This window comes from Pan paniscus, chromosome 2 (assembly GCF_029289425.2).
Source record: "Pan paniscus chromosome 2, NHGRI_mPanPan1-v2.0_pri, whole genome shotgun sequence".
Taxonomy (NCBI): Eukaryota; Metazoa; Chordata; class Mammalia; order Primates; family Hominidae; genus Pan; species Pan paniscus.
In genome coordinates this window covers 128,666,428-128,691,344 of record NC_085926.1, presented here as the reverse complement: position 1 = coordinate 128,691,344, position 24,917 = coordinate 128,666,428, and the positions used below count along the sequence as shown (strand labels likewise).

The window sequence follows — 24,917 nt, the reverse complement described above, 5'->3', positions numbered from 1 at the left end:
TTTTTTTTTAAAGAAATGTAGTTCATTCATTTTATGATTTGCTTGTCATTATTTTAATGAAACATGTGAAAAGTGGTCTTTGGACTCTGGTCTTATCTCTAGGCACACCCACAAAGTGGTGATTGTTAGGTGTTTTTATGTTTCCTCATACATATATTTTTATTTATGTTTATCTCTGCCTATTTATTTATTTATGGTTTCTATAACCATACAGGTATGAACTTCAGGCCCAGAAATCCAGGATTTCTCTTAAGACACATCAAAGTTTATCATTTATAACAAAGCATAGTTGTAACTCACTTGGCAAATATAAATAATTGAACCAGATAAAATCAAATCAAATCAAAGTTTATCAGTTTTAAAAACAAGCTCTGTCTTCTTTACCAGAATTTTATGATCCTACTTGTTGGTGCAGTGTATCTTAATCTGTTCTCAATTGTGTTAAACAGGTCATGTTCTGATGAGGTGCCATATTAACATATTGACACTCAGTTACTAATAGCTATCACATAAAAATAATAGCTACTGTTTATTGAAAAATCTGCTCTAGGTTGTTGCAAGGGTTAGCTGCAACAACCTTGAGCGTTAGATGTTATATTACCTTCATATGACAGGTGAGGAAACTGGGGTTAGGAGAGACTAAATAATATGACCCAAATGTATCCGGTCTAATTCTCAGTTCTCAGAGTTCCTGCTCTACACCTTGGTTTTGAAGCAATCCTGCTTTTCTTTGGTCTTCTGAGTCTTTATGGTGAGAGTCCGTGATAACCCAGGGTCAGTGCCAGCACCTTGCATTGTTATTTCTTCAAGGCCCAGTATGTGATCACCCAGGCTGGAATGCAGTGGGGAGATCATGGCTCACTGCAGCCTTGACTTCCCAGGCTCAAGCCATCCTCCAAACGTAGCCTTCCAAGCACTATAGGTGTGTGCCACCACGCCTCGCTAATTTGCGGTCTTTTAAAATAGAGCCAGTGTGTTTGAATGTGTATGGTTAAATATAATTAAAATACATGTGTCAGTAATTATAAAAGTTTAAAATCAACATTTGTTTCTTTACAGTATTTTTTAAATATCATAGATGCTGGTACAGATTTGTGTAAAGTGAACTTCCAAGTGTGCTGTGGTTTATGGACTCAAAAGGGGAAATAAGCATAGATCTACTCAGACTTTAGAGGTGCCCAGGAAAGTAAGAGACTTTTCCTAATAAAGATTTGCTCATTAAAGTGGGGATATTCATCTAGAATTTTGACATATTATCAGGATATGGCCCAGAGTTTTTCCATCTTTAGGGCGAGCAGGCGTTATAGGGTATTTACATCTTGCTTACTTAGAGGTAAATTTTTATTCTATTCAGAGCATTGTTGAACCTAGCAGGGGTGGGGAGTGGGACCCCAGGATGAAGGGAATAATTGTATTTGATTGACTCAAAGATCTCAACTGCCATAAGGTACATTTTGATTTCAGAGATGTTGGAAAGCAAGGAAAAAGTAAGGTTATTTTAAGTTTAAGGTAGTTAAACTTTATGTTCAGTGCTCTTCACTGCTAAGAAGGAAAAGAGTACAGTCTTTGACCGGTTGTGATCATATGTTAAGAAACACATATGTTAAGTGGCAGGCAAGGTAGGAGAAGAAGGTGTAAGTGAAGAGCAGATACAATTGATAGTAAACGTGACAGCAGAAATTAGAAGTAGTTATTTTGTAGTGGTGAGGAATATCAGACAGTCTTTGTAGGTCATCAGAAAGAGAAAGGAGAAGATATAGACAACTGTAGAAATGTGGCAAACAGTCTGCCACTTTGGTTCACTAAGAACTTGAGTATCACTTGTAAAGCAGTCTAACAATGGTTTCTCTTTGAGGCAGTTGTGACTTTTCATTTATATGTGAAGAAACAGTCTCAGATTGCTTAAATGGTCAAGTTAGTAAGTGGCAAGGTTGAGATTTGAACCCAGGTCTTTCTGATGCCAAAGCTTAGCTTTATCTGTTATTTTAATGTGGATGTTTCTTTGTTAGTCTAATAAATATCTCTCACTTGTCAAGGATACTGTTTAAAAGGTAAGTCCCTGCAGAGAATTAGGCTTTTTTTTTTTGGTCCTAAGTAGATGGGGTATTAGATTATTTTTATATTATTATTTTTTTAAGCTGTGTTTCAAAAATAAGACTAGTGGTTTGGAGACAGTTATAGATTATGAGCTGGGTTACTAAAATCTGATTAGGTTAAATGCTAAATTGAAAAGTTCTGTTTTTCCCATAGGCCTATGATTATTTATGTGTAAAGACAGGGAGGAAAAGTTAATAAGCTTTACAGAGAGTTAAGATTGTAATTATAAATTTTCTTCCTTTTTATTTTATAGAAAACATAGCTCTGCTGGCAGAAACAGCTCTGAGATTCCTGGAATTAGTACAGTTAAAAAATCTTAATATGGAAAATGACCCCAATAATGAAGAAATAGATGAAGTTACACATCCAAATGGAAATTATGACACAGGTTGTATAATTTTCTCTTCTAGATTTCCTGTTATTTAGAATGAATTGCTGATGCTAACTTGTAAAACTATCATTTGTAGTTTTCATGTAAGGTGAAGGAATACCAGATCTATATATTAGTTAGGAAGAGTCCCTGGTGTCTAATTATTCTCTCTATCCTCATATACTGTTATCTTGCTCAAAAATAATCAGCTTGTCACCATGGATACTAAACTCAATTGTTTGTCAGCCAGAATTGATTTGTGTGAACAGTAAAGCTGGCTGAATTATATAATTCTCATAAAAGAAAAAATTAGAAACATCATAGCTAAAGAAGCTAAACCTTTTCTCCTTACGTGAGTATATTCTGAGTATCCTCAATCATAAATTGTTTTTATTTCATACTATTTGTTATTTACAAAAAACCATAAAGGAACAGATGTGATGATGGTAAACTTATTGATGTCAAAGTCCTTGTCTTAGGTTTCTTTGTGTTATACAACTCTTTACAGATTTTTACTTAATGTTTGTTGAGTAAAAGATTTAGAAGTAAAGTAATAGATGTAATTTTCTCCAAGATGCTTCTAGTTGTGAAAAACTAGAGAAATCTAGTTTTTTAGAATTTTATGCTGCAAACAACTACAATTGTTGTTACTTGTTAGAATGGCACCATTTTTAGACAACATATATTATCTAGAGTTGAATACAGTGGAATAATTTTGAAGTTATAGGAGGATGTATCAGGAAATCCTAGCCTTTTTTTATGGAATTACTTGGAAAATAATACTGTCCTATAACCATGTAATTGGACCTGTTGAGATAATAAAGTTAAATGATAAAATTTTTGGGGAGGGAGTCTAAAGTTTTTCTTAATGTGAGCATATAGTTTTGCATGTCAGACCAGTTACCTTTTTCCTTGACAGTAGTAGCTGGACCAAGAGTGGCCCCTGTCTTCTGTTTATTCACAGATAATTGTTAAAGATTAGCTCTGCATCAGGCAATTAGGAGCCTGCCCTAAGCACTAGAGCATGGTGGTGAATAAGATAGAAACGATCCTTGCTCTTGAGCTTACATTTTAGTAAAAAGAAGACAGGCAGCTAAGTAAATAAATAAGTGAGAAAAAGTGAGGGTGAGGAAGAGAAGAGATAAGGCCAGAGAAGACAGTGGCCAGATGAAGTAAAGCCTTGACGGAACTTGCAGTGTGTTTTCTGGCTTTCTAAAATAAACTGACCTTTAAAAACATTTTCTAAAAGGATTGCTCAGTACCATCATATTATATCCTGATCCTATTCCAGTATTTTCAAGTCCTTGATTAACTGGGATCTTACTGGGGCAATGTGATTTCCTTTCTGGTGCTTCTCTATAATTTTCTCCTTGAGCTAATAAATGAAACTATTTGATTAGTGAGATAGTAACTATGTTTGTGGCATCTGCTTGTTAGGATATTCTTCACTTTATATTTCAGTTTCCCATCCTTCAGAACTTTGAATAATGCAAAAAATTGGTGATTAAAGACTTCGGTGGATTCTGTAATCAGTCTCTCTGATGAGTAAGAAAGAAGACTGGGATCGCTTCTCGGCCTTTTGGCTAAGATCAAGTGTAGAAAGAAGACTGGGACTATCTGTATGGGGAAAAATTGATCTTTTCTTAACTATTTCTTTTCTTTCTTTCTTTCTTTCTTTTTTTTTTAGAGCTCCAAGCCTTACATGAAATGGTCCAGCAGAAAGTTGTTACTTTGCTAAGTGACCCTGAAAATATTGTAAAACAAACCTTGATGGAAAATGGAATAACACGGCTGTGTGTATTCTTTGGACGTCAGAAAGCCAACGATGTTTTGTTGTCCCACATGATTACTTTCCTAAATGATAAGAATGATTGGCATCTACGTGGAGCATTTTTTGATAGTATAGTTGGTATGTTTTTTGCTTTTAAATTCCTTTAAGATTTTTAATCATCCTCTCAAATACTTCCATGCAATCTGAAGGATAGATGATACTACCAAATTTCATTAATAATGAAATGAATTCCTAGTATTTCTGTCTTCATGCTGCTTTTGGATGATGTAAGTATTTTGGCTTGGTAAAATAAAGGGTTGGTATATCAACCTGTGTTACATCCGTATGAAGGAATACCGTGTGGTCATTAACTATATTTAGACAGAATAATGACCTGGAAAGTACCATGAAGTATGTTAAAGTGACATAAGTAGGTTGTAAATCCTCTTAAAGAATGATTTCTGTAGTGTAAAGGTAACAATAACAGAAATCATATATGTTTGTAAACATGTTAATAAAAGTGAACATGCATCACTTTTAGAATCAGAAAATAAGTTAAAATATAATCATGGTTGAAAATCAATGTAGTTGGAAAGAATTAAGTTAAAGGCTTTGTTTTGTGTAACTGAAAATTTGTGAAAATTTAAGCAGCATTTTTTTTTTTTGCTGTTCTTTCATTTTACAATTCTTGATTTTTAGATATATCTAAAGTCAGACATCTTGTGTTTTATATGCATGACTTCTATTACATTTGTATTCAGAATTAGAAGTAAATGAAGTGGACAGTATTTTGCATGGGTTAAGTCATGTTTGATACAGGATTTAATGTTTTTCTCTTTTGAATAATAACTGATCCCCTTTTCCCTGAATGTACTGATCTTTTCAGTTTAAGATTTGGCCAATTATGAAATATATGCTAAATTCATATTATTATGATTATCCACTACCCCCTATTATATCATTTCCCACATAGTTGTAACAGTTTATCTGTTAACCCGAAAAGTTTAAAGACTATTCTGCACAATAGAAAGCTTGGCTGGTATCCAGACTTTCTTGTGAGGCAGCAGGAAGCTGTAAGACTTTAAGGGCCGGGCGCCATGGCTCACGCCTGTAATCCCAGCACTTTGGGAGGCCGAGGCGGGCGGATCACGAGGTCAGGAGATCGAGACCATCCTGGCTAACACGGTGAAACCCCGTCTCTACTAAAAATACAAAAAATTAGCCGGGCGCGGTGGCGGGTGCCTGTAGTCCCAGCTACTCGGAGGCGGGGTGGGGGGCTGAGGCAGGAGAATGGCGTGAACCCAGGAGGCGGAGCTTGCAGTGAGCTGAGATTACTCCACTGCAGTCAGGCCTGGGTGAAAGAGGGAGACTCCGTCTCAAAAAAAAAAAAAAAAAGACTTTTAAGTTTTGGTTCCCAATAATCTGGGAAAGGTTTGCTGTTTGATTTTTGTTTGCTAAAAAAATAAAATGCAAGAAACCTATGTGGCAACAGGATTGATATTTCTGCAAATGCTATCATATGTTTTGGAGGAAAGGGTACTTTCTACTTTGAAAAACTTTCAAATTCCCGGTTATTTTTGGAAATTACTGTACCTGTTTTTTTCTTTTCAGACATCTTTTGTTTTTTATTTTTGCATTAATTTATAGATGCATCTTAGCCTTCCATCTAGGACTTCATCTAACTCAGTTCCTGAATACAGTATTCTTTGATTCTTACATCTTTTTGTCTTGCTTGCTCTCTTCTTCTTCCAAATAATGTTATATTTATTTCTTTTCTCGGGAAAAGTCGGTTCTTAAAACTTCCCCTATCTATTGGTCAATTCATGTGTTCTTTGAAACACATATTAGTTTGTCTTAATTTAAAAATAAATTTTTTATTTATAAAAGTAATACATGCTTATATTACTTTTGGAAATAAAACTTAGAAAAATTTGGAAAATACAGAAACCAGAAGAAAATAAATGACCATTAATCCTACAACCCATGTACAGTGTCTGTTAAAGCTTTGATGTTTTTCCCATAGCTCTTCCTCTTCTCTTTCCATCCCATTTATCCCTTTCTGTCATATGCTGATCGTTAAGAGCAGGCATTGTGGAGCTATACTGTTGGGTTCAGGTGTTCACTTTGTCACTAGCTGTGGTTCTTGGAAAATCATTTAATTTTTTTGTGGCTTAGTTTACCTATCTGTAAAATGGAAATAAGAATAGTGCCTGTCTTACTGGTTGTTGGGGGATAGAATGAATTAATATATGTAATAGTGCCTGGCGTAAGTGCTATGTATATATTATATTACTTCCAAATTTTATTTTATTATTTCTTAAACTTTTTTCTAATAACACACTTTAAGCATTTTCTCATATCATTAAAAATTTATTTGAAATCATAATTTAATAGGTCTAAACTATTCCTTTATATAGTTTTGCACAAATTTAACCCTTCTTTTGGATATTTAAATTATTTTCATTTTTTTCTGTCATATATAGATAATCTATATATTTGGTATAAATATGCAACGTATGTATGTAAGTAGTTGTTTCTGATTATTTTCTTAGGATAGAAGTAAAAAAATTTTAATTACTGTGTTAAAGAATGTGAATTTATTTTTAAAACTCATGACACATTTATAAGCTATTCAAAAAGATTATATCATTTTGCATCCCCATCTCCGTTAAGTGCTGCACACCCATCCAGTGTGAAATAGGCTTTACTTAGTCCTTGCCTGTTGGAAGGGTAAAATGATAACTTGTTTTGATATATATTTCTTAGCTTAACTATCAAGTTGAAAAACCTTTTCATGTTGATTATGCATTCATATTTCTAATTCTATGAATTTTAAAATTCATTATTTTGGCTTATTTTTTTCTGATACTTATGCTTTTCTTGTTCTTTTCGAGCCTTTATATACATATTAAGAACATTGATTTTTTAAATCAATTTTAAGCTCACGTTTCTTAGTTCTTTAACTTGATTTTTAAATCTTTTCTGTAGACAGTTTTTCTGAAGTCAGTGTATTCGATCTTTTTGCTTTGTGATTTTTTTTTTTTTACTTTTGTATGTAAAGTCTCTTCCCATTCCAGAATTAGATTAATAATCTGTTGTGTGCTTGTCTTTTTTTCTTTTTCATGCTTTAGTTTTTACACTTAACTGTTTAATTGATCTTTATTTTTGGTCTGTGATGTGGGGTGAAAACTAAATTTTCTTTTTCATCTCAGATATGTAACTGATTTTCCAGCATAATTTATTAAGCATTTTTTTTGTTTTTTTTCTTACTGGTTTGTTTCTTACTGTTTTATCATCTGTTGCATGCTTCTGTCTGTTAAGGTCAGTTTTCTGGCTATCTAGTCTGTTCCATTGATTTTTCTCTTCTTGTACTCATATTCATAGCCATATTCAATTTACATTATTATATATTTTTAATCACCTTTATCATCTGATAGGGTAAGTTTCAGATGTCATTCATTTTCAAAATAGTTTTAGCTATTTTAGCTCATTGTACATTTCAGTTTGTAAAGTTCCTAAATATAATTCACTGGAATTTTAGATAGAATTTTTCCTTTTATTAAAGAAAACAATTATATTTTTTTAATCATAAAGGAAATAGGCTTTTAGAAATTATTTAAAATTTAATCAAAATTTATAATGTATGAAAAACAGTAGTCGAAATTTCCAGAGGCAACTACTCAGCTTTCTGCTTTTATTTTAGTGTTTTCAGGTGATTATTACCATATCTCTAAATAATATTTTCATATTACTATTTTTAGAATAACCAGCTTTGGACTTTATCTCTTGAATTTTTTTCTGTGCCAGATGAAGATTTAATTCCCTCATAACATGCCTTGATCCTTCTTCTCTTTTCAGTTTTTGAGATGTTGACTACTATTTTCTATTACTATTACTAGTTTTTGGTTTGTTGTTTTAATAACTTTAAGTAATTAAATCTATTTTGTGTGCTCCACCTCTGATTTGCAGTACAAGATTAGTGCCCCTTTTCTTTCTCTTTACCTATGTCTCTCTTTTTTATTGTTTGGTTAGTTGAGAATTGAGAATTCTCAACAATTTTTTTGTCATAGTTAATAATACATTCTGTTCTATAACACAATGAAGTCTTTTATGTATAGACTGATTATGAAGCTTCAAAACAAAATACATGATTATGAATGTGTAAATTTTATTGACTGTGGAGCCAAGTAATATACTGTAATTATATTTGCTTCATCACAATCCCAATTCAGTGACTGCCCCCCTCACCATTTGAGTATGTTTATAGCAAGGCCAGTGGATTCTACTTTACTCCCTCTTCTAGTTACTAAATACACTATTTATTTTAATTTCATATTTGGACTGTGATTTTCTTGAGCAATTTCCGGAATTTTATATTTCTTTGTTTTCCTTTTAGAAAGAAAAGTAATAAATTGTCACCATATCCGTAATAGCTAGCTTCTTTCTTATTAATTTTATTTGTTGCTTAGAATCTATTCCATTTTCTTCTTGATGACATTCTTGAAATTTATTAGCTTTTAATTCTAATCTGGGCTGACTGATTTCTAGGTCTTTGCTAGCTTTTTTTTTGCCCTTCAATTCTTAGGTTGAAACTTTCCTAGAAAGGGTTGCATGGGAGGCAAACTTTTAATAGTCCGTACATGTCTTGAAATGACTTTTTTTTAAATTTAATTGACAGTTTGACTGAAAATAGAATTCTTTTCATAACTTTTAATGCCTTGCTTGCCTATGTCTTGTCTTCTAACTTCCATTGTTGCTGAAGATTATGTAATTACAGTCTGATTCTTCTTCCTTTTTAGGAGACCTATATTTTCATTTCTGTAAGTTCTTAGGATCTTAGCTTTTCTGTGGTGTCCGAGAATTTCCTGATGATTTGCCTTGCTGTGGGTCTTTTTAACTTTATCATGCTGGGTAGGAAGTGCAATGTTCTTTCCTAGGTAATTGATTAATATGTTTGGCTTTTGCTTAATTTTATTGCTTTACTTAATGATATATGTACTTTTAGGTATTGAATAATCACATAATATTGCTTTTCATTTCCAGGTGTTGCTGCCTATGTTGGCTGGCAAAGCTCCTCAATTCTCAAGCCCCTGCTGCAACAAGGTCTTAGTGATGCTGAGGAATTTGTCATTGTGAAAGCTCTTTATGCCCTTACTTGTATGTGCCAGTTAGGACTGCTACAAAAACCCCATGTTTACGAATTTGCCAGTGATATTGGTAAGTTTCTGTTTCTCAAAATTAGAATGAGATTGGAAGAACTTTATAAAATTTCTAGGTAATATAAAGAATTGCAACTTTATTGTTCCTGCTATTGATTGTGTGGGGTTCCTACTATTGATTGTGTGGGTGTGCATGTATGTATGTGTATGTGTGCATGCTTATATGTATGTGAGAGACAGACAAGCTGACTCATTGGGTCCTCCAGCCCGGTTGGGAAGTACTGCTTTGTTTTCATCTGTTGGTAAGTCTGTGTTACCCTTGTCAAAAAGCAAGACTTTGGTTTTTCTTTTGGCTTTCTTTTTTTTATTTTTAATTTTTAATTTTTTTTTTTTTTTGCGACAGTCTCTCACTCTGTCGCCCAGGCTGGAGTACAGTGTGTGATCTTGGCTCACTGCAACCTCCACCTCTGGGTTCAAGCCATTCTCCTGCCTCAGCCTCCTGAGTAGCTGGGGTTACAGGCACCTGCCACCATGCCTGGCTAATTTTTTTTTTTTTTGTATTTTTAGTAGAGATGGGGTTTTACCATGTTGGCCAGGCTGGTCTTGAACTCCTGACCTCATGATCTGCCTGCTCCAGCCTCCCAAAGTGCTGGGATTACAGGCACGAGCCACCGCTCCTGGCCGAGACTTTGTTGTTAAAAAAAACATGATGTGGGTAAAGCCTTGACTGGTCTGAAGATGAAAATTATTTTTGGGCACTTGACCAGCAGTCAAGTTGAAAATTGGATGTGAAGGGTCTGTCACTGCATTGATTACCAGTTAAGAATTCGTAGACTTGAATAATATGTTTATTCTATTATAATTTCACATAATACATTGCTTCTGTGGCCTAATTAGTTATTTCAAAATAATTTTTGGAAATTATTTTTGAAATTTAATATAGCTTATAATTAGCATTTTATTTATCTACAAAACAGATGCCCATCAATTTTAAAGCAAAAATCATCATGAAAATAGTTTTTTACCCCTGCACTCAAAGTTTGTGGAGATTTTTCTGGACCTTGCTATTTCTAGTCTTTGATCCCAGGATGAATATATGGAGTGCTCATATATCTTTAGTGTCAAAATAAATTATGTTTATATACAGAATAAACCCAGTGTGGTACTACTTCTTCAATGGATAACTCCCTTAGAACTACAACTGAATTTGATATGAAAACTATGGGGAGAAAAAAACACCTTACCACGAAAAATCAAGTAAACAGTCATTTCTTGGCATTTAAAACTGTTTAAAAGTAAAAAACAATTTTAGTAACTTAGAAACACCTACTTATTTAAAACAAATGATAGACTATATACATCTCTCTCATTCTGTTTTTAAACTATGTGTATTCTGTTGTTGTGATTTTTCCCCCAGCTTTATTGAGGTATAATCAACAAATATAGTATATTATGTTCAACATGATATTTTGATATATATATATACTTTGTGAAGTAATTATGGCAATCAAGTTAATTGACATATCCATAGTTCTTTTTCTTTAGTGGTAAGAACATTTAAGAGTTACACCCTAGTGATTTTCCAGTATACATTATTATTAATTATAATCACCATGCTGTACTTGCACATACTGTACAAGAACTTATTCATCTTGTCTAACTGAATTTTTGTATCCTTTGACTAACACCTGCCCATTCCACCCTCCCTTCTACCCCAGCCTCTGGTAACCACCATTCTACTTTCTACTTCTAAGAGTTCAACTTTTTTAGATAATATGTATTAGTTCGATCATAACAGTATCTGTCTTTCTGTTTCTGGCTTATTTTACGTAGCATAATGTTCTCCAGGTTCATCTGTGTTGTTGCAAATAACAGGATATTTTTATTTTTTAGTGCTGAGTAGTATTTTAGTTGTATATATACACCATTTTTTTTTATTCATTCAGTGGACACTTAAATTGATTTCCTATGTTGACTCTTGTGAATAATGCTGCAGTGAACATGGGATTGCAGATATCCCTTCAACATACTAATTTCATTTCCTTTGGATATATACCCCAAAGAGGGATTGCAAGATCACAGGTAGTTCCATTTTTAATTTTTTTTTTTTAAGACACAGGGTTTTGCTCTGTCATCCAGGCTGGAGTGCAGTGGCATGATCACAGCTTACTGCAGCCTGGATCTCCCTGGCTCAAGCTATCTTCCGGCCTCATCCTCTCGAGTAGCTGCGACCACAAGCATGTGCCACCACGCCTGGCTAGTATTTATTTATTTAGAGACGGAGTTTCACTCTTGTTGCTCTGTGCTGGCTGCCTGGACTTTGGGGAATGTTGACATGGGTTATGTGAAACTACCCTTCCTGCCCTCTTCATTGGGGCTTTTCTCATTTTTGTGCTATACCCAGGTGCTGTAATCTCTCACCTGGATTCCTTTGTAATGGTGTTTTCATGCATTGATAGTTGTTAAAACAGATTTTTTTCTACAAGAGGATGAACACTGAAATGTCCTATTCAGCCATATTGTTTTCACTGCCTAGTGACTCTTAAAGAGAATGGTGGTGGTGGTTTTGATGATGATTATGATTTCTTTGTTACTCCTTTTAAAAACTATACTCTTCCCACTTAGCTATTATGAATATTTTCCCCCACATTTGTCTTCTGATAAGTTGAATGTGTTAGACAAAGAAAAGATTGATTGGGAGGCCAAGGCAGGCGGATCACCTGAGGTCGGGAGTTCAAGACCAGCCTGATCAACATGGAGAAACTCCGTCTCTACTAAAAATACAAAATTAGCCAGGCTTGGCAGCGCATGTCTGTAATCCTAGCTACTCGGGAGGCTGGGGTGGGAGAGTTGCTTGAATCCAGGAGGCGGAGGTTGCGATGAGTCGAGATCGCGCCATTGCACTCCAGCCTGGGCAATAAGAGCGAAACTCCGTCTCAAAAAAAAAAAGGAAGAAAAGATTGAATATGCTATTTCATAGGCAGTTCTTTAGATTCAGGCTTCTTCTTGTTTTGAGTATTTGAGGTGCTTTGTATCAGGCAGCTACTTAATGATATAATAATGCTGTAGAACAGTCAACCACAGAATCTCAGTAAATCCTTCAGTAAATTTTTCGTCATGCACCTGTGGGTTGTATAGGTGGCCCTGCTTCAGGTTCTGTATCTCCAGGTTGTCTGTGATGACTGTGATTCATCTGTCTCATTCTGGGGCCCTCATTGTAGGGGCAGTAGCTACCCACATCATGTTCTCATGGTGATGGCAGAAGCACGAGAGGGCAAACCCAGCTATGTAGCACATTTCAGATTCCTGTTTGTCGTAATACTCATTGGCCAAAGCAAGTGATATAAACCAAAAGAAAGGGGGCAGAGAAGTATCCTTTGTATACTACAGGTGTATACAAAGTGAATGAGTGTGGTTGTGTGTTACAGGGAAGTTAAGAATTGGGGTAAATAATTCAGTATAATACAGTTCCCAACTCCTGTCAAACCGTTATGGGTTTAGCTACTTTCTGGAGGTTTACCAATGTTTTTCCAGTCCTCATTTTCCCTCTTATCGCAGGGAAAATACCCAGTGTCCCTTGTTGGATGGATCAGAGGCTGCAGGGTATTTATGAAATAAACAAAATCTTCTTCATTTATAATTAGAAGAATTAGAAATGCGAGACCTTGGGAGATAGATATTTTGAACGCATCTTTTCTCCTTCCCCTGTTAATATAAGTATTATTAGCCTATGATTGTATTCCTATTTCTCTATTAATGTGTATTTCTTATATACACTAAATAAATATTAGAAGATAAAGAAATATCCTCTGAATGCTGGTGTGTTTGCATGCTCAGAGCTAATACAATTTTTCTTGCCTTTAAAAGTTTGGATTTTATTCTAAATCAGGTTAGTCTAATGTCGATTAGTTGAAATCATTGATTTTATGTTTAATACATAAAATCGTTAAAAGGTATGAAAAGACATTCATTTAATTTTCTGGTTTAATGTTATATTTTAAACTTTTTAAGAATAGGTATCATGTTTTCAGCCTTTTTGTTTCCATTCGTCATTGCCTTGTGAAAGTAACTGTGAGTTATGTATTAGATTTGATCAAACTCCTGCATTAAAAAGAATATCAGATAGGCTAGATTGTTCCCTTAATCTTTATGCTGTAGCTTGGAGAAGTAACTTCTCCCCAGTTTCTCTGCCCCTTGGGTGGTAGAGGGGATATGTCCTTGAACTTCTGTGGGGGTACAAGTTGGGGAATAATAGTTAGCTATATGCTGTTGGGACTTGTTATGTCTCTTAACAGTTTTTAATCCAGTGTTATAAATGAGTAGGTGCCCACACAATTTTACTTCTGACTAAAAAAATATAAATTTTAAGTCCTCAGCTATGAGGTAACTGTTTTTATTCTTTTGTGGTACTGCTGTGATATTTATAATAAGAGAATATTATAATAACAGTGTGTCCACTTGATTGAGTTTATGCTTCAGGGTAATTGAGTATGTGAAGGCTCCTGATAGTAACACTGTGGCAAAATCCTTTTGTCAGTTACGTTATAAGGTAAAAATTTGTTTATCCCGATACTTTGAAATAACTTATTTGATCCCTACCTTTTCTTTTCCTCTTTAGCCCCCTTCCTGTGTCATCCCAATTTATGGATACGTTATGGTGCCGTGGGATTTATCACAGTGGTAGCTCGTCAAATAAGTACAGCTGATGTCTACTGTAAACTGATGCCTTATCTTGACCCATATATTACCCAACCAATAATACAGGTATACGTGTTCCAAGTTGGAGTCAGTCTTTCCTCCAAACTGTGCCTCTTTAAAAAAAATGTTTAGAGAGTCCTATTTTTCTTAACATTTTTTAAGTATTTAAATTGGGCTATAGCATGTTTATATTCCTTTCAAGCTAATTAATGTTAATGAACCAAGCACCTTTGAAGGTCAGAAAAGTGCAAAAGATTATTATGTTTTACATCATGTTATATCTAATGTAGTGTACAGTAGTTCATATATTTTCTTTTGTGTAATATTATAAAGCATCTGTTAAAAGTGAAATATAGTCTAGCAAAAATGTATATTGATGGCCCTCTGCTTTTTATTTTAAAAAGTATAACTGATTGCATCCAGTTATAATAAATTAGAAAAAGTCTTTTTCAAATTTAAGTTTTTCACCGCTAACTGGTTGTTTTGATGTCTTTTCTTTTTTATTCTAACAACCCCGCAACCTCTGCTCCACCTTTAGCAGTACTTGGTGATAAACTTTGGGTCTTTGGTTTGTACAGGGCAAATATTATTCACCTAGATTTTCAGTGTTTATACCCTTCATCTTGCTAGACAGCAAACTATCAAGATAGGCATTAAATGGATTGAAATGGCGAAGGATGATTCTAGCTGTTAAAACATCTGAAAGTTCCTATTTTTACCAGAACTCCATTTCCCATTTGGAATTCACACACCTCTCTGGCTTTCTCCCACTTTTGTATTTCAATGTGCCTTCCCTTTGGAGAAAATGGCCTTGGATAAACTCTGGAAACTAGGAAGCTTTGGTTATACCTTCTTTTCTTCATAGATTCATTCATTTCTAGAGGTTATCATTCTTTATTTCATAGAGTTTGTAGGATTTTTTTTTATTTTTACCCCAAGAGCAACTTACATATACATGAAAGATGGATAGCACTATCAGAAAAAAATGGCTTTTTAGAAAAGTTTATGCTTCCTTGGAAATTTAATCTAGAGATATCTACTCCTTTTGAATAGTTACTGTATTTAAAAGTTTGCTCATTGAACTTTTTATTTTGTCATTGTTTCGTATTTTGAAAGGCCAGGATCAGAAGTTGAGAGGCTAATTATTCATTTGCTTCATGAATCTTATTTTCCTACAATTTGGATTAGACAAAAGATATCTTTTTATGCTGGTTTCCACTGGCTGACTTCACCAAGGAGTTAAATATATCTAAAGGAAGTCCTCTTGGTTCTTTTGCTAGAGTCACAGAAAAAAAAAAAGAAAAAAAAGAAGATAATCTTCTTGGTTACTTTTAGCAGTACTCATCCATTTTATTTGCATTGACAAGGAATGTATTCCTTTTGGATAATTAAAGGAAAGATTTTATAAACACTATGGAGATAGCAATGTTTTTTAGAAGTGATTGAATCTACCACGAAAATGTGATGACTGAAGGAAGACCTGTGGCTGTTGAGCATCTTTTCTGGATCAGTACCTGCTGGTTGTCAGACGTGTGAACTGCACATACTTTTTAGATCTAGGACGTTGTCTGACATATTGGGATCTAGAAAAGGCTCTTTTTGTTTTCTAAAATTTCCTGGGTTGGATGATTAGTCTTCCAATGATAGACGCACATGTGTGGTCTAGCGCTACAATGAAAAGTAAGAGATACCTTAGCTCTTTAAATTTTACTAGTATTCTTTTTTCTTCTACACACTTACAGATGTTGATATTTTCTTAGAAAATGAATATGTTAACTTTTTGCAAGTTGTATTTATTGAATTTGAAAATAACTGTACATGTTATATTTTTGGCTGATCCTTTTTATTTTTCCAATATAGATTGAAAGAAAACTTGTTCTGCTCAGTGTTTTAAAGGAACCAGTAAGTCGTTCTATATTTGATTATGCTTTGAGGTCTAAAGATATTACTAGCTTGTTCAGACATCTTCACATGCGTCAGAAGAAACGAAATGGTTCTCTTCCCGACTGCCCTCCGCCAGAGGATCCTGCCATAGCACAGCTTCTGAAGAAGCTGCTCTCACAGGTTGTATCACCCTTCCGAAGTCTTACATTTAAATGCGAATTTCATAAAAATATTGAAGTGTCCATTTAGTTTTTAAAAATGTTTTTGATTGATTAGATTACATCATAAAAATGAGTAAGTAAATCTGGCAAACATCTTAGGCATTTGCTTTTGATTCCTAAACAAAGATAATAATAAGATGATGATAAGGTATCAGGTTAAGCTAAATAAGGAATCATGGGAGACCTCTAAAGTTTCTTTTGTAATTACTGGCTAAATAAATGAGGGAAAGACAGTAGAAACAATCTTAGATTTAATTAGTAGTCTTGATTCAGTTCTATGTTTTACCAAAAATGTAATGAAATTTAGCTGGAAGAAACATTGCAAAACATAGATGCAATATAGAAAAATCCTGGTTCATTTCAATCCAAATTTGTAATTAATATTTGTAAACAGCTGAAATAACTTGTATTTAGAATGCATCTTAGGTTTAATAGACCAGCAGTTTACTGGTATATCTTAAAAGCCTATGAATTTGAATCAATTAACAAAATCTTACTACATTTGGCATTGGTAATGCCTCTTTAGAAATATGAATTGTATTCATGACAAAAAGGCCAAAAGCAATTGCAACAAAGTCCAGAATTGACAAATGGATCTAATTAAAGAGGTTCTGCACAGCAAAAGAAACCATTATTAGAGTGAACAGGCAGCCTACAGAATGGGAGAAAATTTTTGAAATGTACCCATCTGACAAAGATCTAATATCCAGAATTTACAAGGAACTTAAACATATTTACAAGAAAAAAATAATCCCATCAAAAAGTGGGCAAAGGATATGAATAGACACTTCTCAAAAAAAGACATTTCCATAGCCAACAAACATATGAAAAAAAGCTTAACAATACTCATGATCAGAGAAATGCAAATCAAAACCACAATGAGACACCATCTCATGCCAGTCAGAATGGCAGTTATTAAAAAGTCAGGAAACAGGCCGGGTGCCATGGTTCAGGCCTATAAACCCAGCACTTTGGGAGGCCGAGGTGGGTGGATCACCTGAGGTCAGGAATTCCAGACCAGACTGGCCAACATCGTGAAACCCCATCTCTACTAAAAATACAAAAATTAGCCAGACATAGTGTTGTGTGCCTGTAATCCCAGCTACTCGGGAGGCTGAGGCAGGAGAATCGCTTGAACCTGGGAGGCGGAGGTTGCAGTGAGCAAAGATCGCACCACTGCACTCCAGCCTGGGTGACAGAGTAAGACTCTGTCTCCAAAAAAAGAAAAAAAAAAAAAAAAAAGTCAGGAAAAAATAAATCCTGGGGAGGCTGTGGAGAAATAGGAACACTTTTACACTGTCAGTGGGAGTGTAAATTAGTTGAACTGTTGTGGAAGACAGTATGGTGACTCCTCAAGGGTCTAGAACCAGAAATACCATTTGACCCAGCAATCCCGTTACTGGACATATACCCAAAGGAATATAAATCATTCTACTATAAAGACACATGCACATATATGTTTATTGTAGCACTATTTACAATAGCAAAGACATGGAACCAACCCAAATGCCCATCAATGATAGATTGGATGAGAAAATGTGGTACATATACACCATGGAACACTATGCAGCCATAAAAAGGAATGAGAGCATGTCCTTTGCAGGGACATGGATGAAACTGGAAGCCATCATCCTCAGCAAACACAGGAACAGAAAACCAAACACTGCATGTTCTCACTCATAAGTGGGAGCTGAACAGTGAGAACATATGAACACAGGGGGAAACGACACAAACCAGTGCCTGTTGAGGGGTGGGGGGTGAGGGGAGGGAACTTAGAGGATGGGTCAGTAGGTGAAGCAAACCACCATAGTACACGTATACCCATGTAACAAACCTGCACATTCTGCACATGTATCCTGTTTTGCTTTTTAAAGAAAAAACAAATTAAAAAATAAATACATGAAGTCTAGGCCAGGCATGTTGGCTCATGCCTGTAATCCCACCTTGGGAAGCCAAGAAAAAAAGAAATGTTAAATCTAAATGTACATCTTGTTTTATGAGGGGTATGTGGAACTTAGGGAAGCCAAGATAGGAATAAAAATGGTTAAAAATAAAGAATACAGTCGCTGAATATGTGCTCTATCAGCCATAATGCAAATTTTAAAAATTTAATTTGATGTGACTTGAATTCCTGGAGAGCTTTTTCTTTGGGTTTTCTTTTAACCTTGGCTTGTACGTTAGATATGTTTTGTATTTTAGAAAGCAATTTGTGGAAAATTGGAATCTGAATCACGTTTTTCTGTTGTTTCTCCTGAGTAAGTAATCCTTATCAAAGAGATTTCAATGTGCAGTAAAAATCATCTCAATCTAAGTGTTTCTTCAGCCTTGGCTGTTGTGACTATTTCTCTCTCCCCTACCTATCCTGTATATTAATTTAAAAACCTTCATCCCAGGCCCGGCGCGGTGGCTCATGCCTGTAATCTCAGCACTTTGGGAGGCTGAGGCGGGCAGATCACAAGGTCGGGAGTTTGAGACCAGCCTGGCTGACATGGTGAAACGCTGTCTCTACTAAAAATCCAAAAAATTGGCTGGGCATGGTGGTGGGCACCTGTGGTCCCAGTTACTTGGGAGGCTGAGGCAGGGAAATCGCTTGAACCTGGGAGGCAGAGGTCGCAATGAGCCGAGATCGCGCCATTGCACTCCAACCCAGGTGACAGAGCAAGACTCCATCTCAAGAAAAAACAAAACAAACCTTAATCTTGACATTTTCTTTTCCTTATCAGTCATTAGTTACCTCATGGGACCACCCTAGCCCCTCATCTCTTCTTTTTACCTTGCTAAGGTATAGGTTTTGACACTGCCATGGGTAAAAGGAAGGAGTGGGAAGGAACAGCTTCCATAGCCTTTCTACTTCCTGCTTCCTACGGTTCTTGTAACCCCTTCTACCACTACTGCTCCTTCAATGCCAGCCCCCGTTACTGGGTGCCATGATAAAAATCACTAAAACTCCCTGACCTGTATTCCTCTGAAATGTTAGTGCTTGGTATATTCATTGGGCTGTCAGTGATCCCCTCATTTGTCTGAGTGGAAAAAGAGGAACAAATAATCCCCCATTTTATGTTATTTCTGGTGCCAGTGGCTTTAGGAGACTCCTAAAGGTTAGGGGACAATCCTCTGTTCAAGAGATAAGCACTGCTAGTAGAAGGGAGAGCAGGTCAGAAACTCTGAGGTTCTTACCAGAAATAACAGCATAACAACACCAGCTTCCGGTTTTTTGAAAGCCAGCAATGACTTTACCAGTGCAGTTTGTGATTTCCATATTTTTGACTATCCTTAAAACAAATTTGAGCAACAGGTGTTATTCCTATTTTATAGATAAGGGAATGGAGACACAAGGAAGGTAGTTAACTTGCTTAAGTTCATATAGTGCAGTAAGTTTCAGAGTTGGCATTTGAATCGAAACCTATCTGATTCCAAAGCCTACACTCCTACACTGTGCTGTGTGGCCTCTAAAGTAAAATAAACAGAGGACAGAGAGCTAAGACCCAGAAGCTGGCTTGGGTTTTATACAGACTTAGGGAGAAGCCCATGTGCAGTTTATCTCCTCCAGCCCCTTACAAGCCTTTTATCTACCTTCACTTCTTTTTGGTCCCTGTGCTACCTGAGTTTCTTAGGATTACTAGTAGAGACTTGGATCTAGGGGAGGCTTTGGAGATAGGAACTGAGTCCTTGTTTCTTTTTTTTTTTTTTCTTTTTTTAATTGAGATGGAGTTTGTTGTTGCCCAGGCTAGAATGCAATGGTGTGATCTCGGCTCACCACAACCTCCGCCTCCCGGTTTCAAGCGATTCTTCTGTCTCAGCCCCCTGAGTAGCTGGTATTACCGGCATGCACCACCAGGCCTGGCTACTTTTGTATTTTTAGTAGAGACGGGATTTCTCTATGTTGGTCAGGCTGGTCATGAACTCCCAACCTCAGGTGATCCGCCCGCCTTGGCCTCCCAAAGTGCTGAGATTACAGGCGTGAGCCACCTCACCCGGCGAGTCCTTGTTTCTAATGTCAGGGCTACAGAGCAAAGGGCCGTATTTTTAGCTTCTGCAAGCAGGCAATATGAACACTCCTACATAATTTTTTTTTTAGCTTAGAGTTCTTCAGTGCTCTTCTATACGGGACTGTACTTGAGACACATCATGGGTAAAGTAGGCCTTTCTAGACCAGCGTTAGCATTGTTTCTATGGGAAAATATGTTAGTAGTTCCAGTTAATAGACTTAACGTACACTTTTGGAACGTTACCCATATGGGAGTTGGAATCTGTACTCCAGATTTTCAGTAGAACCTAAATCAGGAGATGACTCACGGAGGGGCTGTTTTCATTAGATCCATCTACAATAGCTCCCTGTTTTATTTGTATCCATTTAATCAGGTGCTAATAAATAATACAAAATGATTTCACTCCTTTAAAAAATGAGTTACATTTTTAATGACTTTTTATTTTTGCACTTTTTGACAGATTAGTATAAATACAGGTTTAAAATTCAAAAGCTATAAGAAGATATATAATGCAATGTTAAGTTTTTATCTAATCCCTGCCCTCCAGCCGTGCAGTTTCTTTCTCTGTGGATTGTGAATTTTATGTTGGGTGTTGAATTGCTTTGCAGTGTTGGACTTGTTCTGCTGTGCAGTTACTTGGAATCAGTTTCATCCTTTTAAGCTTTGCTTTTAAGCTTTGTTAAGATAGGTTTAGGATAGGTCCAGACCAACCCTTAGTTGGTCACTTTAGTCCCACTACTAAGAACTCAGAACATGATGCTTTGTGTATATTAAGAGGTCTTGCACTGTTCCCAACCTTGTGTTGTTCTTTCTATGGCCTCAGGTGGTTTCCTTATGCATACATAGTTTCATATGCAGCCAAAGACTTGAGGAGACCCTTCTGTAGCCCTCTGAAGCTCTCATTCTGTGCAGATCCTCCTTCATTTCTCTGCCCCACAGAGTTAGCCTTTGTAACTTTCTTGAACTCTGATGTGTCTCTTGAAATCAGCTCTGTTTTACTCTATGTTCCTTCTGCCATAGCCTGGCAACTCTCTCTAGACAGTATTGCTGGGACAGCCATAGGACTCAGTTTTAAATATTCTAGGCATTGTAGCCCTGTCTGCCTGTTTTCCCATGCCTGAAAAGTGTGTGTCTGTGTGTGTGTGCGTGCGTGTGTGTGTGTGTGTTTTGTACAGTTTGAAGTTGTTTAAAGTGGAAGGGTAAAACTAATCTGGTCCCTGTTATTTCATCATGGTCAGAAGCTGAAGTTTGTGGGTATGTTTATGGACTTAACACTAGTACTGCACTTTCTTAGTTACCATAACTTAGGCTTGATCTTTGGTAGAAAAAAACATCTCCCAGCTTGTTTTTTTTTTTTTTCTTTCCTTTTCAAGATTTTCTTGGCTATCCTTGGTTCTTAATATTTCTTTTTCTTTTTCAAGAGTTTCTTGGCTATCCTTGATTCTTACACATTTTCCATGTGATTTTTTTCAAGTCAGCTTGTCACTTTATGCAATAAAAATTTACTGATGTATTGATTGAGATTGCATTGAACCTATAGAAGTCAGCTTGTCACTTTTGATTATTTTGAGTGCTATTACAATTGGCATATTAAAACATTATTTTGTTTGTAGCTGGTATATGGAAAAATTTTTATATTTCCTTTTATCTGGCAACCTCATAAAATTTATTAATTATAATAATTTGCTAAACATTTTCTTTTGAACTTGTACATTCACAGTTGTATCATGTGTGAACAGTGACTATTTTATTCATTTTTTTCCAATCTGAATACCTTTGTTTTCCTTGCCTTATTTAAATGACTAGGATATTTAGTATAGTATTAAAGGGAGTTGGTGTGAGTGGGCATCCTTGTTTCTCATATCAGAGGGAAAACTCTCGACATTATACCATTCAATGTGATTTTTGCTATTAATTTTTTTGTACAATCTTTTGAACAGATTAAGGAAATCCTCTTTCTGGAGCTAAGATGATTATTGGAAGAATGTTAAATTTTATCAAATGTCTTTTATCGAGATTATTATATGGTTTTTCTGTTCTGTTAATGTGTTGAAATATGTTAATTGATTTTTCATATTTTAAACTTGCTTTATTCCCTGGATATTTGAAATAAACACAGCTTTGTCATATTATATCTATATATAAATGTAGTTTTAGAAAATAAATACAATATAAATATATAAAATGTTTTTATATATACTGGATTTGGTTTGCTCACTTTAGTGGATATTTTTTCATTTGCGTTTATGAACAACCTTGTCCTATAGTTTTCCTTTCTTGTAATGTTCTTGTCAATTTGTTTTTTCATGGTGCAGTGCTAACATTTTTTGTTTTTTATTGAGATACAATTCACTACCATAAAATTCACTCTTAAAGTGTACAACTTGCTGGTTTTTAATACATTTGCAAAGTTGTGCAAACATCACCACTGTTAAATTCCAGAACATTTTCGTCACCCTGAAAAGAAACCCTGTATCCATTAGCAGTCATTTTCTTTCCCTTAGCCCCTGGCAATCACTAATCAGCTTTCTGTCTCTATGGATTTGCTTAATCTGGACATTTCATATTGATGGAATCATGCAATATGTGGCCTTCTGTGTCTGGCTTCTTTCACTGATCTTAATGTTTTTAAGGTCCCCCTATGGTGTAGCATGTATCAGTATTTCATTACTATTTATAGCCCTTACTGTGGCCCTCCCTTTTGTGGACTAAAACATAGACTAACAAAAAGAGAGCTCTTACTTTAGCTATAAGGTAGCTATTGTCTATTTAAAGCGAATTTTAGGAGGAGACATGAAAATAAACCAACTATTGCAAGTTAACACTGGGATTTAGTCAAGAATATGTCTATTATTATTGTACTTTAATGCAATTTTATTTCATGTTTTTTAGCTTTGTGCCCTCCTAGGGTTGGTTTTATCATAGTCTGCCTGAGAATTGTGAATATGACTCTAAACTCTAGTGGGATTCTAGATTGAGGCCTCAGAGAACTGATATTTTATTAAATGAATGTTTTTTATTCCTTTACATGATGAAAATGTACTAGAGGATTCTGTGGATGGTTGGAAAGAAAGACACTCAGAGCTGCCACATTTACCAGAATATTTAAGTTGCCAAGGAATTAATTATTTAGATTGATTGCTTAGTATTTGTCCGTTTCAAGTGCACTATTTTAGGTGGATTAACATGTAAATTTCACTATAATCTGATAAGATGGGTGCCAGTAATTATCTTTATAGCTAAATAGAGGTGCACAGATACAGTAAGTAGTAATTAGGGCTGGAATTTGAACCTAGGCAGTCTGACTTCAGCCATTATCCTAGATTGCTACTGGGTTTGTTGCTCACATTTGCAGTTGAGGCAGCATTCCAATCAATCCCTTAGTTGCATAGTATGTTTTATATATCGTAGAATGCCTTTACATACTCATTCAATATAAATTTCTCAACACAACCAGGAGCAAAGTTGAAGTAGGTACACTTTCTTTTGCTTAATATTGTACATTCAGAGTTTTGTTCACATAATAAATATTTATTCAACAGTTGTATTTTAAATACTACTAGATATCACATATTGTGTTCTTTGGAAATTCCAAAGATGAGTTATGTGTGAATACTGTCCTTTAGGAAGAAAGTTAAGATATAAATCATGATACAAATTACAAAGTGCCCTAATAGAGTGTTCTGGGAGATCTTAGTCGTGACATGTCATTCTGTATTGTTAGCTTTATTTTTCACTTGGACTTGGTTGTTTCACCCTTCTGACTCTTTTCAGTTTTAAATTGGGTGATTTGTCCTTTCAGTTGTTAGTCATTCTGAGGCTTGTTTTTATTATTTGTGAAAATAAACTAGAACATATGGTTTTATTTGGTTTTAGGGAATGACAGAGGAAGAGGAAGACAAACTTCTGGCACTGAAAGACTTCATGATGAAATCTAATAAAGCAAAGGCCAATATAGTGGACCAGAGCCATCTTCATGATAGTAGTCAGAAAGGTGTAATTGACTTGGCAGCTTTAGGCATAACTGGGAGACAAGTTGATCTTGTTAAAACCAAACAAGAACCAGATGACAAACGGGGTTAGTATGCTTGTTTGTGTGTGTGTAGCTTGTTGTTGTTAGTTATTTCATAAGACTGTTTTTTAGCTAATTAATAATAAAATAAAAAGCCCCATTTCACAGATAAAGAACTTTCAAATACAGTGACTCCGTTACTTAGCAGGGAGATTTTGGGGAAGAAAAATAGGGAAGCGAACTAACAGTTAAGGAAGTAACTTGCCAGAATCACAGCTCTGTATGTGACAAACCAAGGTCTGATTCCAAAGCTCTACTTTTACAGTAAAATCACGTTGTCACCATGGAGGTGTATGATTGAAGATGAAATTCTGTTTTTTAACCCTTTAACCAGCAACCCAAGAACAATAGTTTGTGTAAAATGGTATCAAGTTTTCTAGTTCATTAGTAGTAGGTAATGCCCAATGAATTAAAAACAAAGGTCTTGCTATTAACAATGAAATACAAGAGTAGAGACCAGACAAGACTTAACCATTTGTAGTCTTGAGATCTGAAACTGTGAGCTCTTGTGACATTGACGTTGTATGAAGTTTTTTAGGATCCTGTGCATACCCTTTTTGCACATATATTCACTGCCAGTTACATGCCTTTAAAATTTCCTCTATTCTAGCATTAGATTTTGAAGGCAGCCAATGAATTACATTTAAAATAAACTT

The 24,917-nt window shown here is 35.3% G+C and overlaps 1 protein-coding gene across 2 annotated transcripts in view; it reads left to right on the top strand.

Annotated features, from left to right (window-relative positions):
* PIK3R4 (phosphoinositide-3-kinase regulatory subunit 4) overlaps positions 1–24,917 on the top strand; it is a 102,992-nt gene that overhangs the window by 19,493 nt on the left and 58,582 nt on the right. For both annotated transcript variants that reach the window (XM_034957364.3, XM_003829445.4), the window contains exons 5-10: positions 2,351–2,485; positions 4,155–4,376; positions 9,282–9,455; positions 14,016–14,161; positions 15,956–16,159; positions 24,066–24,267. In XM_034957364.3, the coding sequence (XP_034813255.2) occupies positions 2,351–2,485; positions 4,155–4,376; positions 9,282–9,455; positions 14,016–14,161; positions 15,956–16,159; positions 24,066–24,267 (1,083 nt within the window). The remainder of the gene's footprint in view (positions 1–2,350; positions 2,486–4,154; positions 4,377–9,281; positions 9,456–14,015; positions 14,162–15,955; positions 16,160–24,065; positions 24,268–24,917) is intronic.